The 16,734-nt window shown below is 36.2% G+C and overlaps 1 protein-coding gene across 2 annotated transcripts in view; it reads right to left on the bottom strand.

Moving 5' to 3' along the window:
* LOC149577756 (actin protein 2/3 complex subunit-like protein) overlaps positions 1 to 16,734 on the bottom strand; it is a 166,797-nt gene that overhangs the window by 39,134 nt on the left and 110,929 nt on the right. For both annotated transcript variants that reach the window (XM_089825579.1, XM_089825589.1), the window contains one exon: positions 4,507 to 4,630. In XM_089825579.1, the coding sequence (XP_089681705.1) occupies positions 4,507 to 4,630 (124 nt within the window). The remainder of the gene's footprint in view (positions 1 to 4,506; positions 4,631 to 16,734) is intronic.

Genomic DNA, 16,734 nt, shown 5'->3' with positions numbered 1-16,734 from the left:
TCATGCACTTCTTTAAATCTGAGCTCAATTGGAGTACCTTTGAGCAGATAAACTCCAAGAAGGGCAATGGAATTTCAGTGCAGAGGTTGAATCACCAAATCTATATTCATTATAACCTTTGCCTTCACCACAAATAGACTTTGGGTGCCAATTTTTCCCTCATCAGAATAGTGGAGGTTGATCCACAATCTGATTGGATCACTGAGGTTGAGGGTTTTATCTTTGTTGATGAGGGCCTTGATTGGGTTGACCAAGAGGATAAAAAGGCACAGGCATTAGCCATAGCAGAGGAGGATAGAGCACAAGCGGACACATTAGATGTTGGTGTATTACTGAGACAGACAGATATCATGGCTGTACGATCATAATGTATTATATGCCCAGACAGGAGGGGTGAGTAATGGAGGCTTCTCTGAACCATTTACTTCTAGCTTTTGTTTTGATATTTATTTTAAACTTTTGGTTCCATGGATTTCATATTCCATGAGCTTTGTATACATTTGACAATATTCATATATCTAAATATATTATTTCCATCAGCTGAAATTAGCGTTTGTACTTGTGTTACTGATGTACATTTGTGTATTGTGATCAAAGTAGCTTCTATTTGATGAGATTATTGTGTCTTTGAAGTTTATTTAAGAAGGGTGCACGAAACGAGGTTTAGATGCTTAAAAATCTCAAAATCCCTTGCATTTCTCAATTCTCCAAGTCTTGCCAAGTGTAGGCACCAAAATCAAGTCCATCTCCAAAATCAGCTTGCCAAGTCTGAGGTGAGTTTGAGTCTTGTACAACTGGGTCAAACTAGGGCAGAAAATGGACTTATCTGTTTTCCTTGCCTTATCACTCAAGGATTCCTGCTTTAGCTGGGATTTTCTTAGACCTTTTGCAATACAATCTTAAACCTATACAACACCCAACAGAATAGCAGTTTTTCCCATCATGTTTGTCTGGCAAAAATTGCTGAATTTAAGCATTTAAAGTTAAAACTGAATTAAGAAATGCAGGCATTGTGCTTGGAGCCCTAAAATCTCTTAAACCATTTTTTTTCTTTTTGCGACAAACCATCTCATACAAACCCCCAAATATGCCCTACATACATTTATAGCTATTTTACAACAACATCTCTATCCAAAACCCCAGTTCTTTGTGCACAAAAACAACCCATGGACCTCATGCATAGTGGACCGTTCGCCAAAAAATAATCCCCTTAATATTCCTACAAACACCAATTTACATAGCTATATTTCATCAGTGAGGATTCCAGGAATAAGGATTTGCCAAAAGTTAAGATATATAAATGCCCATGGCTGCGAGCACTCCTCCCATAGCCACTCCCATTTGTAAATCCAGGAATGTTTAGGATATGACTGCATTTGTCAATCAACCTAAATATTTTGAACATTAATATATAATACCTTAATCCTTAAAATTTATTTTTTATATATAATTTATTTATTTTTAAAACAGCTTTCTTGTTTAGTTTATTTTATTATTTAATATTTCTTATCTTTCTTTTACTCACATGGTATGACGATGTTCATCATCATTCCATTCAAAGCCTAAGATCAAAACATCTATTTTAGTAGAAAAGGTCAAATAAGAACATAATCAAATTGTTATTCACACTACAATATAATATAAAACTTAAAGCATTCAGAACCATGGTTATCTTTACAGTCAACTTTACTAATTTTCAATAGCACTAATTAATTCATTTACATTATGGAAACATAAACATAGGCTACGCACAAAATCTGTAAACAAGTTGGCAAACAACAATCACCACTAAGGTCATAGTAATAATAACTATTTCACAACCACTGATGGAGCATCATTGCAGTGATTATAAGTACTTTTGATTACTAAAATTCATCATTTATCCATATTAATATCATGCCCACTTCCCCTTCACCCCCAGTATAATCTATACATGACCATACATTTAGTACGCAAAAGAGCTCCAAAGCTTCACTAGTTTGCCATCTAACTACTGTCAGCACTTGCCAGTTCCTTACTGCTGAAAGAAACTAATCCACTGATGTCTTATACCATTCTATAAAGGTACAATGTCCCCTTTCTAGTTGACAAGAGCAGTCTTCAGGAGGTTGGCTTATTCTGGGTTCCCATAAGCCAACACCATTGTTAGGGGACTAACCAGGTATCCATGGAGTGTTTGTAGTTTTGTGGGGTCCATTCGGAGCCTTGGGTCTTATTTTATTATTAAAGGAATAAATAAAATAGTTCCTAAGTGAAATTTTAAATAAATTATTGTAAAGTGAATATATTCACTTAATTAAATAATTGTTACAAGTTTAAATTCACTTTAATAAATTGACTAGTAGCGAATATATATTCACTTCACTAAATGATTTATAATGTTAAATAAAAGGCCTTTAGAATAACTTGAAGGCCAAACTAAAAATAAATAAATACATTGCAGACCGATCGTTTTTTTTTTTAAATGCAATAGTGGAATAAAGCCTTGGCTTGCTTAATGAAATAAAGGCTTTTAGTTTTTTGTTTCATTTAAAATAAAGCCAAGTCTTATTTTGGAGGAGCCGATGACTTATGGTTTTGGGAATATTAAAAATTTGGAGGAAGCCAATGTTTTTTTTTTTAATTGGAAAAAAACAAAACTTAAGACATTCCTGTGAATGTTCGGCTGGAGGGTTTAATTATTTATGGCCTAACTAAACTATAGCTCCAAATCAATAATGTTTCGCAATTGGAGCCTGGAACTGGAGCTCACATCGCAGTAAATGAAGTTTGGGAGAATTAAATTGGGTGTTGGGTGGTCATTTCTGCATTGTGAATCGAACCCATTATTTTTCCTTCAGCATGAAGTTCCAGCCTGCAAACAATCATTTGTAAGAGTACCGTGGGTTGCAGAGGATGGGAGGAAGACCCCAACCCCTTTGAGCCCAGATGCAGCTTCTTGTATTGAAATGCAGCTTCCAAGTGTTGCATTGCAGCCATTGGAATTCGAGAGCAGCACTTGGGGTTATTCACACGAGAGACAAATTCAAAATTATGCAGTATGAAGAAATTCAGATTGAGGAATCATTGTGTTTTGAAGGAAGGAAGAAGTCTCATTTGTCTAGCATGTGGAGTGCACGTCCAACCATTTCAGTGCTAGAAGTTTTATCTGGTCACTTCAGACAGAACTGTACAGCAGGAGAAAGGAAGGAATGGTAAGGTGCTGTTTAAACTTGGCAATTTCCAGTATTCAATCACTGATGAGGACAAATTGATATATTTCCAGCAGTTGCAGAACCCAGAATTGCATGAATGGAGCAGATCAGTCTAAGGGTGAGCAGCAAATTTACTTGTCAAATTTAGCATATATGATGTGAAATGGAATCCTCCAGAGCCTGGCATCATTGAGTGGCTGTAGCAACAGAGTTGAATTGAATATGCATCATTTTTGGGGCTCGCAATAACAAACTTTATTATTGGTTGCCTGGTATGAATCCCAGCATTTGTGGTTTTAGTTAGATCTGTAGATCAATACCAATGTATTTGTAATTTAGAGGTTCATTTTAAGTCCTCAGAATTGCTTCTCTGTGCCTGCTATTTTCCTGCAATCATTATTATTCAAAAATTCCAAAAAAAAAACAGAATGCGTACAAACCAAAACAATTATCATCATGTCGGACAAAGACTGAAAGGTTCAAACAAAATTAAGCATTCCCAACAAATTCATAGTTGGGATATATAAAAAAGCGAACATACTAAATAAGTAATAACTGTATTACACAGATTTTCACAAAAAATGAGGAAGGAAAATAAAGCAAGTTACAGAGATGGTAGGGGGCAGCACAGTCACAGACTTTGAATCGAGGGTACTCAGCAAAGCAAAAAAATTGCAACTGGCAAATTCTCGGTAACTTAGAAAGCACTTGAAATCAAGGTTTCTTAAAAAATAAAAACCTTTTTTGTAAAATTCAATTACAAAATGCATTTAATTAAAAATTGACATCTCCAAAAAGAAAATGCAGGTTTTTATAGAAAAAAGGTGAGAAAAATGCATTTTAAGCAGCATTTTCCCATATGAGAAATTTTCCCCACGTTTTTCATGTGTCTATAAAAGCTTTGAGTTAAACTTGTAAGGACTTGCAGAGCAAAAAAAACAGAAAATCCTCGGCAACTCAAAAAATACTCAAAGAGTTTGCACCCTATGCTGGGACACTACAGGCCAGTTTTTAGGGTACGACAAACATATGACAGCATTCAGAACATAAGAAAAATTGCAACAGTCTAGATCTTTTTGCAAGTTATTTCAAAACACATCTTTTTTGATGATGTTCCTTGGGAATATTTTGAGAGACAGCCATTGATGACACATTACACACCCATGCATACCTAATCCTATGTGTTTCTCAAGATCAAGGGAATAGATTAGTCAAAAATTAAAGAAAAGACGATAAAATTATGACACTTTTGATAACAAGTTCTACAAAATTCGACGACAGCAAGTATGTTTGTATATCAATGAAACCTTACCTTCCTTCCAATACAATTCAGCAACATTCCAAGGGCCACATCCTTTTGTAATTCCTTGATACGTGTGTCAACCCCAGATAAAGACTCAACAAGCCTTACACAGTTAAAATCCTTCCCAGGAATCCTGCACAGTACAGAGGTGACCTTGAAATGGGTTAAGCCTAATATGTAGCTAGCAAGATTATATCAAAAATTAAAATAACTTAGCAAGCCAAACAAAACAGAAAACTCATGAAGCATATTTGCAAATTATTTTTGAGTCACTTGTAAAAATGATTATCTATGCCATGCAAAGATCATCCTTTCAAAAAAAACAGAATTTCAAGAGGTCACACATACAGAATCTACAGGTGACCAGTGGAAGAGGAATTCTGATGATAAATATTTGAACATTCATTTGAAAGTTTGTTAAAACATGATAGTGTCGGTCAGAATTCAAAGATAAACCGGCAAATGTATACATATGTGTGTGCATGTATGCATACTAGTTCATCATATGAACTGGTATACATGCATACACACACTTAGACAATAAATTATCTTGCCATTAAAATTCATTAGGATCATCCTTGCATTATCTGATCAACCCAAGTATGAAAATCTGAGCAATCATGATTATTGTTATCTCTTGGATCCGACTGTAAATCCCTGATCTATATCGATCATATGTGCATCAGAATGGATCTTGTGAAATGATCCACTACATTAATCAGATCAGAGGATATGTATGAATTGTTTAGCATGTAATCATGCCTGATAACCACTGGGTGCATTTGCAGAAAGCATAATGGTTAATCCACAAACTATCGGGTTTGTTTGTTAATTAGAATTTGCCTGAACAGTCACATCCATTCCTCCTTATGTTTTTGACGGCACTCTTTATGTTGATCAATCACAAAGAGGAGATCATTGAAATTGCTCCAATAGCCTCACTTTATCTAGCATGAACATCAGATGTCATAGGATTAAGTCCTGTTCATATACTCCAATAACAGTACATTCTGAAATCCTTTCTCACAACAATCATGAAATTCAAAGACAAGAATAACACTCTTATCAACTCCCAGAAGCTGCAGAATCAAAACCAGTAGACTGACAAGTCCTCAAGTAGCTAGAGAATAGCCTAACTTTTACTCATTGGTAGCATTCATTCCAATCTCAGTAATGTCTGAGTCCTATAGTGGGGCTCCATTTTCATAGAATCTTCAAATTACCTTGTGGCTGCCAAGAATGTCTCCAGAGAAAATTTATATTTATCCCCTATGCTTCAAATGCTAAGCACGGATACAAACCAAAACTATGTTTGGTAAGGGATGGCTTAAGCAAGGCTAGAGGAAATAATGCCAGGTTACTACTTTATTGAATTGAACCAAGAATGAGGATTGGAAATTACTCTGGTTACCAATAAACCTGATGCTCCTATTCCTTGAGCTGCTGTCTTACAGTTTCATATTATTACCTTTGCTTTATGTATAAGATCACCATTGCCAGGATGGAGACTTTTAACAACGCAAATTTCTTCCTCTCTCTACAGATAAGACACTCCATGCCTTGTTGTACAGGTGTCAGTAGGCTGAGATATATCTCTTGAGCTCTACTATGAATCCACAGGCACCTGTGAACAGATACTGATATTGACATTCACATCCAGATATGAGCTCGGCAAAAACTAATCCTCTGCAATCCTTATTGAATATAGTTTGAACTTTAGAATGATCTGCAGAATAAACTCGGCCCCAAATCAAAGTTTATCTTGGGCTCAAATGATTTGCAGCAAATATTAACTTCCCACAACAACCATCTATTCATAATAATAGATCTCCCAATTGTGAACTCCTTAAACATCAGATCTGCAAATTGCCTTGATTTGCTTCAACTATGATAGGTGACATAAAATAGCTCCCAGGTAATTAGAGAGAAATTGCCACTCTTCAGCCAATAGATTACTCGGACTTATCGATAACGGGAAGAGTTAAAAATAGAATTAGATTACACAGAAGCCTCTCCGAATACATTCACAGGCATAATTCTATGCATACTCAAAGATTTCCTTGTATCCAACAAACACATCACTTGGATCAGTAAGCTTCAGACTTCACTACAGGGATGCAAAACCATGTGATACTCATACATGGCAGACATAACACACATGACAGGCACTAGAGGGGTAGAGTTACTTCAAATATTGGTTTCTTACAACCCTGTGCATAGTTGTCCTCATCTTCCACATGGGTGTCCTTACATACCACTTCGATGGCATCTACCTTATTCGATGTTTCATGCCCTCATTTATTTGATCTTTTATCCCCATCGAAGGAAATATTTTTGTAATAGTTTATTGCTGATAGAGTGGCAATATTATTATAGTCTGCAACCTTGGGAATATTACAGATGACCCGACTGGTCCAGTCCCACAGAGGCTTGGAGTTTAAACCCATAAATACTGTGATTACCACCGGTGACTAATATTTAAAGTGTTGCCCCATACTGGTCAAAGTGTCATCTTTTGTTTGCTCAAACTCATTATCGGGCCTGTCTAATGCTGTTGAATTCATTCACCTGTAAATATCGAAGGTTAGCATTGATCCTGAGATATTGTGCCATTCCAAATTTCATCACCATCCCATGGTTATGGTCATCCACACATGCACAGTCCTTATGGAAGTTTGAAGACAAAATGCTAACGGCTTTTTCATTTTGACGCGTGCAAAGCATATATCACTCGCTGCTCTTCACATTCTCCCAAACACACACTCTGAGATTTGTAAATTCACCCATGCTGGTCTCATTGACCAACCAGATATCGACACTTTCCATTACTGAACGACAACCAATATGGAAAACACCAAATTATAGTTGTCAAGAGTAAGTTGTGATCTCTAATAAGCCTGTGATCTGCTATAGGAGCCTGTAATCTCAAACTTAAGGCAGCAGTGTGTATTGAACATGCTCATGATGTATCTATGTTGCCTTATACCTTAGTTAAATGATTAAATAGTGATCGTCGAGAATGATGATGCCTTAGAGTTGCATATCACGAATGGTGCCACTGTATATACTATAATCTGAGATGTCAATTTAATGCAAATTTTACTGAGCTTGTTGTGAGGCAGAGAAAACTCCGCTCATTGTGTCGATGATTTTAATTTGGCATTCCAAACAATAGTTTGCATCAATGATATTTCATTGTTGGATTCCAATCTTTTAATATTGTTGGTAAACAGATTGTTCTTTTCAATTTAACTCTTAAATGCCCAAATCCGTGAGAAACAACTTGATACCAACAATTGGATAATCTATCATTGAGTTGATAGATTTCCTCTAAATTAAAAGGTACAGCTCCCTTATGAATGATATGCAATGAATTTGTTTGTTCCTAAACTAATTGGGTGTGTTTTTAACCTGAGAACGAAAGAGGAAAACCAAGCCAGCCCTAGACAGAACTAACTTAGGCAGTGAATTCAGTTCTAAACCTAGCCAACCTAGGAATTCATACTTCCTATGACCATTGGGAATGCAATGATGCTGCCAATTATGCAAATGCACATGAGATGAAAATGAAGATTAAACATCTTAATCTTTACAACAGGAACGATTGATAGTACTCCGATCTATCACCCATTCACCATTTGACTAAGAATGCAAGAAACTGCTCAAAACTGACCCGTAGAATACTCCGATTGAAAGTAATCAAAAAAAGTGATGCTCAAATACTTTGATTCATAACAAAACCTTTCTTGTTTTAAACACAACGAACACAACACTCTGATTATATTTGCTTTCAATCTACAGCCAAATCTATCACAAAAACTGAATATAAATCTCCAATGCATAAACGAAAATACAGAAATGAAATGCCCTCCCTCTACTCCAGCAATACCTACTTTTGCAGAAAAAAAGAACCCCCTAGCAAATGAAAAGGTTTTACAATAAATAGATATTCTCCATGTGACTCATCAGCTCTTTGATGCCCACTCGGTTCTGTAACCGTTGAGTTTGTAACCGATTTTTGGTCTTTGATCTCTTCAACTTCTTCCTTTTGAAAACTGACACACTTGTAAACTATGATTTATAAGGATATACATTAACATATTTGGATGATGCTTAGACAAGTGATATCAAAATATATTAAATTCAAATCAAAATGTTCCTTTGCTGGTCGGAGTGAAAAATAAGTCTGCCTATAAACTTGGGTCTCGTTGTAGGGGGCATATCTTTTGATTCCACCGTTAGAGCAAGCTTAGCTTTGGATATGTTTTTCCAAACCTAATTATCTTCATTCTGACCAGAGCGATTTTCGAAATAATGTTGGAGTAAAAAGATATTTGATACTGAGTGTCAGTCTATATGACTGTTGTAAAATCAGAATTGATAAAATGGAGTTTCCATCAACTCCACTTTCACATGCTCTATAATCCAGATGTCTTCAATTTGTTGAAGCTATTTACTAGTATGCTATCTTTCATGCTTACCATGTTGGTTCTCTGCTGAATTTTGGGAGTGAGTCTCTAGAATGACTCTGGCTGGAAATCCCAAACACTCCAATTCGTTCATGGTGGAAATTTCACTTTTGACTGCCAAAGGCGTAGTGGAAAATGAGTTTTCCACTACACATTTTTCCTTTGGTGGAAAATCCCGAGTCGACTACTCCATTGCGGAAAATTCAAGAAGTGCTTCTCCATGGTGGAAAATCACTATGGAGGGTCATTTTCCGCTTCTTTATTGTGGTTATGATTTCATGCTGATTAATTCAAGGATTATCTTGACAAAACAATTTTGATGTTAAAACTCATGCCACCTCAATGTAACCTGAGATTTTGCCTTTTCTCCTCTCATGCAGAAAAAATGAACTTAAACTTCGAAAAGCGTAGCAGAAAATGAATCATCCGCTTCTTTAAAACTTTGTCAAATTTTCACCATTCTACTTCTGCATCTGCATATTTGGACTCAGAAACAATTCAATCCTTCATAGAAACTTCCTTAGAATCAAGAAATACATTAGCGGAAATTTATCATGGGTGGCGACTTAAAAGTTTTAAAAATTGCGGTACTTTTAGTGCGCCTACAAATATTTATTTTGAATAGTCTCCAAGGAAATTTTAGATTGATAGGCATGTCAGAAACAATGGCAAAGCTCATTCTTTGTATGGTCTACAACATGAAGAGCAACCTCTTAACCTATGTCAAGCAGCTTTAAACTTCACTTAAAAAAGCAGGAACAGGAAATGAAACTGGAAACCAAATTCACAAGTTTCGAAAGCTTCAACTCAGAGATTATTTGTCAAATAACATCCCAAACAAAATGAACTATGAATCCTTCTTCACTATTAGTCTCAATCTGCAAGATTGTTCAAAGGACTGTGATGCAAGGATACAAGGACTCACAAATCACATAATCACAACTTCATGACTTATCAGGGCAAGATTACACACTTTTGCAAACTTTTAACCGAATCAGCAAACTAGGACAGATTCAGACCTGCAGTCACCAAAACGGCCATAACTTCTACAACACTTGATGGAATTCGACAAAACCAAAGCCAAAAGAAAGCTAACTCAAATAAATTTCCGAAAATATAAGTTGCGGGTCTATATCTATTCATATGTTATCGTACCAACACAAACAATAGTCAGATTTCTAGAAAAGTAACTCAGAAATTTATCATAAAACTCGCAACAATAAATTTCTCTTTATTTCACCTATTCTTCCGGCTTCTCTAGCCATTACATTCTGAAAATAATGACCAATACCTGATATTTTAATGTCTTTTTTCACTTCCTTTAACCTATTGTCTACCTCCTACGACTCTTGACCTTCCTCTTTACATCAACTTTACATTTTGTCAAATTTTTGTAACAAATTTTTATTACATATTTGAAAATTTTACATTTTCCCATATTTGACCTTTTAACTTTATAAAACCCCTACTAACATATCAAAATAGACTATATACAACATTTTATGACATTTTAGCCTTCCATGAGTTTATTTATATAATTTGATCATACTAGACAACTTTGACAATCTATTACAAATGCCTTTATTTAGGCTTACACATTGACTCAAATAGATTCAAAATACATTTGAAAGATCATGATGAGTAATTTAATATCTTCGATGCTCATGGAGCCTCTTATTGTGCCTTTTTTATGGGTGATGCTGCACCATACACCCGGGGACAAAACAATCCAAGTCCCTTGGATTGTCCTTCCTATTTCTTGTCTTCCAATTCTTTGGTATTTGTCGCTTGTACTCTTCCCAAGTATCCAAGTCATCAATTTGTGTATCTTCCACATAAGAATTCAAGAAAAACTCCTACAAACCTACAATAAATGGATTAGGAAAAATAAATGGGGCCTCCTCACATATCAATTCATCAATTTGATTCACTATAGGAACCTTTGCATCCTTTTTTCTAATGTCTTTATGTTGCAATATCTCCATGCTTGGAGACAAATTCATCACTATTTGAGCCTTCTCTATCCTCTTGGATTCATCATGATTGTTCTTCTTTACTGCAACTATTAGCCTTTTGACAGGCCATACCACTTTCTTATTTAACTTTAAATTTCATCCCATGGTTCCATCAACAACCATCACTTTTCCATCTTTATGAATCTTTTCATCATAAGGCTCATCAACAACTACCGCTTCAATATCTTTGGTCTATTCAATAAACTTTCATCACAAGGTTCATCAACAACTAGCTTTTTCTCATTTTTTAAATCAGCATCTACTTGTTCACTTTGTCCTTCCAACAGACAACTCTTCTCTTCATTAGCAACCGGATTCTCTATTCCATCTTGACATACCTTCGTATCCACAATGAATGGCTGCTCCAAATAACTATTTTCCTTGTCCATATTTTTCTTCAATTCCTCTTTTAGTCTCTCTAAATTTTCTTCCTCTTTTTTAAGTGCCCTCATTAGGAATCCTATTTCCTCTTCTACCTCTTGTTTCATTCTAGCTTCCTCTTCTCATTTCTTTTTTTCTCCTCTTTTTTCTTTGCCTCTTCCTTCTTCATTTTTTGAAAACCCCAACATGAAACTCATGCATCTAATAGTATCCTCTTATCATGAGATAAATCTCCTCTTGTGACCATTTTCTCCTATCTAGGTTCTCTCCACTCAACCTAGTCTTTTGACCACTCTACAGGTTCTCTCCTCAATTTGTCACAATAAACACAAATTCACAACTCACCTTTGCCCATACCTTTTGCTGAGCTCCAATACCAATTTGATGCAAGGATACAAAGACTCACAAATCACATAATCACAGGGCAATATTACACACTTTTGCAAACTTTTAACCAAATCAACAAACCAGGACAGATTCAGACCTGCAGTCACCAAAACGGCCATAACTTCTACAACACTTAATGGAATTCGACCAAACCAAAACCAAAAGAAAGCTAACACAAATAAATTTCCGAAAATATAAGTTGCAAGTTTGTATCTATTCATATATTCGCGTACCAACACAAACAATAGCTGAATTTCTAGAAAAGTATCTCAGAAATTTATCATAAAACTCACAAAAATAAACTTCTCTTTATTTCACCTATTCTTCCGGCTTCTCTAGCCATTACATTCTGAAAATACGACCAATACACGATATTTTAATGCCTTTTCACTTCCTTTAACCTATTGTCGGCCTCCTGTGACTCTTGATCTTCCTCTTTACATCAACTTTACATATTGTCAAATTTTTGTGACAATATTTTATTACATGTTTGAAAACTTTTACATTTTCTCATATTTGACCTTTTAACTTTATAAAACCCCTACTAACATATCAAAATAGACTATATGCAACATTTTATGACATTTTACCCTTGTCGTCAGTAAAGATTGTGTAGCCAATGGGTTGATGTCGTCGGTAAAGATTTTGTAGCCGACGAGTAGATTAGGATTGTTTTGTAGCCGACGGACCCCTTCGGGAAGGTTCGGCAAAAAGTATTTATACCCCGTCTGGGTACATTGTAAATCATCTCATCTTATCTTATGCTGTGGATGTAATCTGTTGGCATATGCGAATGAAGAAGTACTGTTGTTACTGTTCGTGTTCATTATCTAAGTGCATTTCTTAATTAACCTTTCGCGTGCTCCTCTTCCCTTCTCCCGCAATCATTGGTTATTGCCGAGTGTTCATCTGTGGACGTTCTTCTCCCACAATCATTGTTTATTGCCGAGTGTTCATCTGTGGAGGTTCTTTTGCCGTGGACTTCTTTTGTCTTCCGCGGGTGTTGGTTTCCCACCTTCCACGTGCGTTTGATCACTTCTTCCGCGAGCTTTGTATGATCACCAACCTTCCACGGGTAGGCCTGTTCCCGTTAGGGTCTTTTACCTTTGCATGGAAGTCTTTATGCCAGCTATCTGGTTCTTCCGCAGAACATCCTCCTATCCCCACGGCTTAATTTGTTGTTTTCTGCTGACAAGCGACGAGCAGCAACCGAAGAAGGGTGACAGGTGGTTTGCTAAAATTTAAATTAAAAAAAAAACGACGACAGATTGAAGTAGTTCAAAATGAGTAACGGATGATGCCAAAGGGAAGGGGAAGCACCAGCGATTGCTAGAACGAGTGCGGAATCAGAAGAAAATTATAGAAATAGTGTGTTCCATGCATTTTTGTGTGGGTTTCGGAGTGTTAATTTGGTCTTGGCGGCGAGGGGCACTACCCCTCGACCCCGCCCTGTATCACGCCTGCCCCTCGACCCCACCGGGGGCGTTGCCCCCTAGACTCTCAGTCGTTGCGGATATCAATCTTGGGAAGTGTGACCAGTTGATGAGACCTGGAGTTGCTGCAGGCATGGAGTGTCTGTGTGCCAGAGGCACTTGAAGTGAGGCTGTCTTGGTGGATGCATAGAGAGCTCGGGAGGAGCTGATCGTCTAATTGAGGGCAGTAAAGCAACACTTGGCTCGAGGTACCCAGGAATTGGAAGCAGAGAAAGCAGCACAGGTGGCTATCAAGGTCAGCTAAGGAGACACTATTGTGTTAGCAGAGGCTGCAGATGCAATGTGGTTTAAAGACTAGTTGGTGCAGGCATGGGACGAATATGAAAGTGATCTGACAGAAACCGATCTATTTTGTGTAGTTAGTTAGGTAATGTATTTTGGTTGTTAATGTCTCAGATATTTTGTAATTGTTGTCCAGAGACGACTTTTTCTTTTGGGGGGGATGATGTCGTCGGTAAAGATTGTGTAGCCGACGAGTTGATGTCGTCGGTAAAGATTGTGTAGCTGACGGGTTGATGTCGTCAGTAAAGATTTTGTAGCCGACGAGTAGATTAGGATTGTTTTGTAGCCGACAAACCCCTTCGAGAAGATTCAGCGGAAAGTATTTATACCCCATTTGGGTACATTGTAAATCATCTTATCTTATGCTCTGGATGTAATCTGTTGGCATATGCAAATGAAGAAGTACTGCAGTTATTGTTCGTGTTCATTATCTGTGTGCATTTCTTAATTAACCTATGCGGTAAACAACCCTTCCATGAGTTTATTTATATAATCTAACCATACTAGACAACTTTGACAATCTATTACAAATGGCTTTATTTAGCCTTGCACATTGATTCAAATAGATTCAAAATACATTTGAAAGATCATGATGAATAATTAAATATCTTCAATGCTCATGGAGCCTCTTATTGTGCCTTTTTTTTATGGGTGCTACTACACTAGACTGCTTCCAATGAGAATATCCAGCCATGACCCTTTAATAAAAGAGAGCACCAAATCGCATGATCTAATCTGGCTCTAATGTGTCAAAGTACGGATAAGGTGCGAGATGCTTCTTTTCTTCAGGTCTGAAATCGCTGATCTAAAGGGAGAGAGAGCATTTATAAATTTCAATGATCTCCTCTTTGTGATCAATCAAAATATATAGTGCCATCAAAAGACATAAGGAGGAATGGATGTGACAGTTCATGCATATGTCTCTTTTAAGAGACACGAAGGAAAATTCTAATTAACAAACAAACCCGATAGTTTGTGGATTAGCCATTGTACCTTTAGCAATTGCACCCGATGGTTATCGGGCATGATTAATTGCTAAACAGTTCATTCATATCCTCTGATTGGATTAATGTAGTGGATGATTTCACAAGATCCATCCTGATGCACATATGATTGATATACATCAGGGATGTACAGTCCGATCCAAGAGATAACAATAATTTGATTGCTCAGATTTTTACACTTAGATTGATCAGTTTATGCAAGGATGATCCTAATGAACTTTATGGCAAGATAATTTTTTGTCTGTGTGTATGCATGTATACCAGTTCATATGATGAACTCGTATACATACAGGCACACACATATGTATACAGTTTGCCAGTTTATCCTTGAATCCTGACGGACACTATTATGTTTTAACAAAGTTAACTAATATATAATCATTATAATATAAATAAAATAAATTATAATCATTAATTTAACAAAATCAAAATATTAGTAATTACAAACAATAATTAAGATATAAATGGATGAATAAGTTCCTAATAATAAACTATAACATTATAAATTAGCCAGCTGTGACTGATGATATTATGGCTATCAACTCAGATTTTGTTCTTGACAAAACCAAGGGATATTACAATGAGTGAACAAATCACTGTGAAGGCAATATCGAAAGGATATGTGAATTAATAATGGAGAACGGTGGCTCATGCAAAGACCAAAGTTCAAGCTATTTATCCACTCAGCCAAATGAAGAGATCCCATAATAGGTCTGAAGGAGGACTCTCGACAATATATTAGTGAACGAACACATTATATAATATTCTGAATTCACAAACATCATATTAACTTCTATTGAACATAAACATACTTGTGGGTGACCATTTTGTTGGCAACATTTATATTTATCTAAATATAAATGGATGAATAAGTTCATAATAATAAACTATAACATTATAAATTAGCCAGCTGTGAGTGATGATATTATGGCTATCAACTCATATTTTGTTCTTGACAAGACCAAGGGATATTACAATGAGTAAACAAATCACTGTGAAGGCAATATTGAAAGGATATGTGAATTAATAATGGAGAATGGTGGCTCATGCAAAGACCAAAGTTCAAGCTATATTTCCACTCAGCCAAATGAAGAGATCACATAATAGGTTTGAAGGAGGACTCTCGACAATATATTAGTGAACGAACATATTATATAATATAATAAATTCACAAACATCATATTAACTTCTATTGAACATAAACATACTTGCAGGTGACCATTTTGTTGGCAACATGAGAATCTATCTAAATATATTGGGAACTTGCAACTTTAATAGTGTTACCGTGAGGTTAAGAAAGTTATGACTAGTGTTTGACAAAAACAGACAATAGAAACCACTATTTTTAAGCATCTATGATAACATAAGTTGATAATGAAGATTAATAAATCGATTGAAACGACTGGACATAAGCTGGATAGTGCGTATAATAAAGGACATATTTGTTGGAAGAGTCCTTTCCATCTAGTATGAACTGCAAACCTTTCTGATTGTAAGGCTCAAGATAAGATAAGATAAGATTATTAATGTCCAACAAAAGACCACAAAAGGTCTGTGGGACTGACAGTTTACAACTAGACAACTGACAACAGTAGGAGCACCAAATGGTGTCTGAGAAAAGCGAAGAACAAAAAACAAGAAAAGAGAGGCCATGTCAAAGACTATGAGTCCTTCCTTGGTAAAAAGAAATCAGTCACAGAAGGATAAGACTGCGAGTGGACAAGAGCCCAGAACTGTCTCTGTAAACTTGTGGAAGAGTGTCGCTGACGTAAGAAACTGCTACAGGGTCTGACAGATCTAGAATGACCAATAGAACTGCTAGAACTAGATGGCCTTTTCAAACCCTGTAAAGGAGATAAGGGTGCGAAAAAGGCAGTAATAAGCTTATCAGAGGTATGTCAGTGAGGACATAGTGACTGTAAAGTACTACCATGAAGCAAAGTGGCCTCCTAAAGATAGAGCGTTAGACACCATTGGTCACAATAAGTGAAAAAAGCTGAAAGAGAAAAGCAGTCCTAGAACAGACAATAAAATCTCCCTCTAATCTCATAAAAGATAGGGCAACGAAAAATAAAGTGAGTCACTGTCTCAAACTCAGCTAAAGTACATAGCTTACAGATTCATTCTCCTTTGTCAATATGATGGTCGGTCTGAGCTCAAAGACAGTGAGAACCAACTCTAAAAGACCCCACAGAGATATGAAGGG

This window comes from Cupressus sempervirens, chromosome 1, assembly GCF_028749045.1.
Source record: "Cupressus sempervirens isolate cs-2001-9-10 chromosome 1, ASM2874904v1, whole genome shotgun sequence".
Lineage (NCBI taxonomy): Eukaryota > Viridiplantae > Streptophyta > Pinopsida > Cupressales > Cupressaceae > Cupressus > Cupressus sempervirens.
This window is presented reverse-complemented; position numbering and strand designations above follow the sequence as displayed.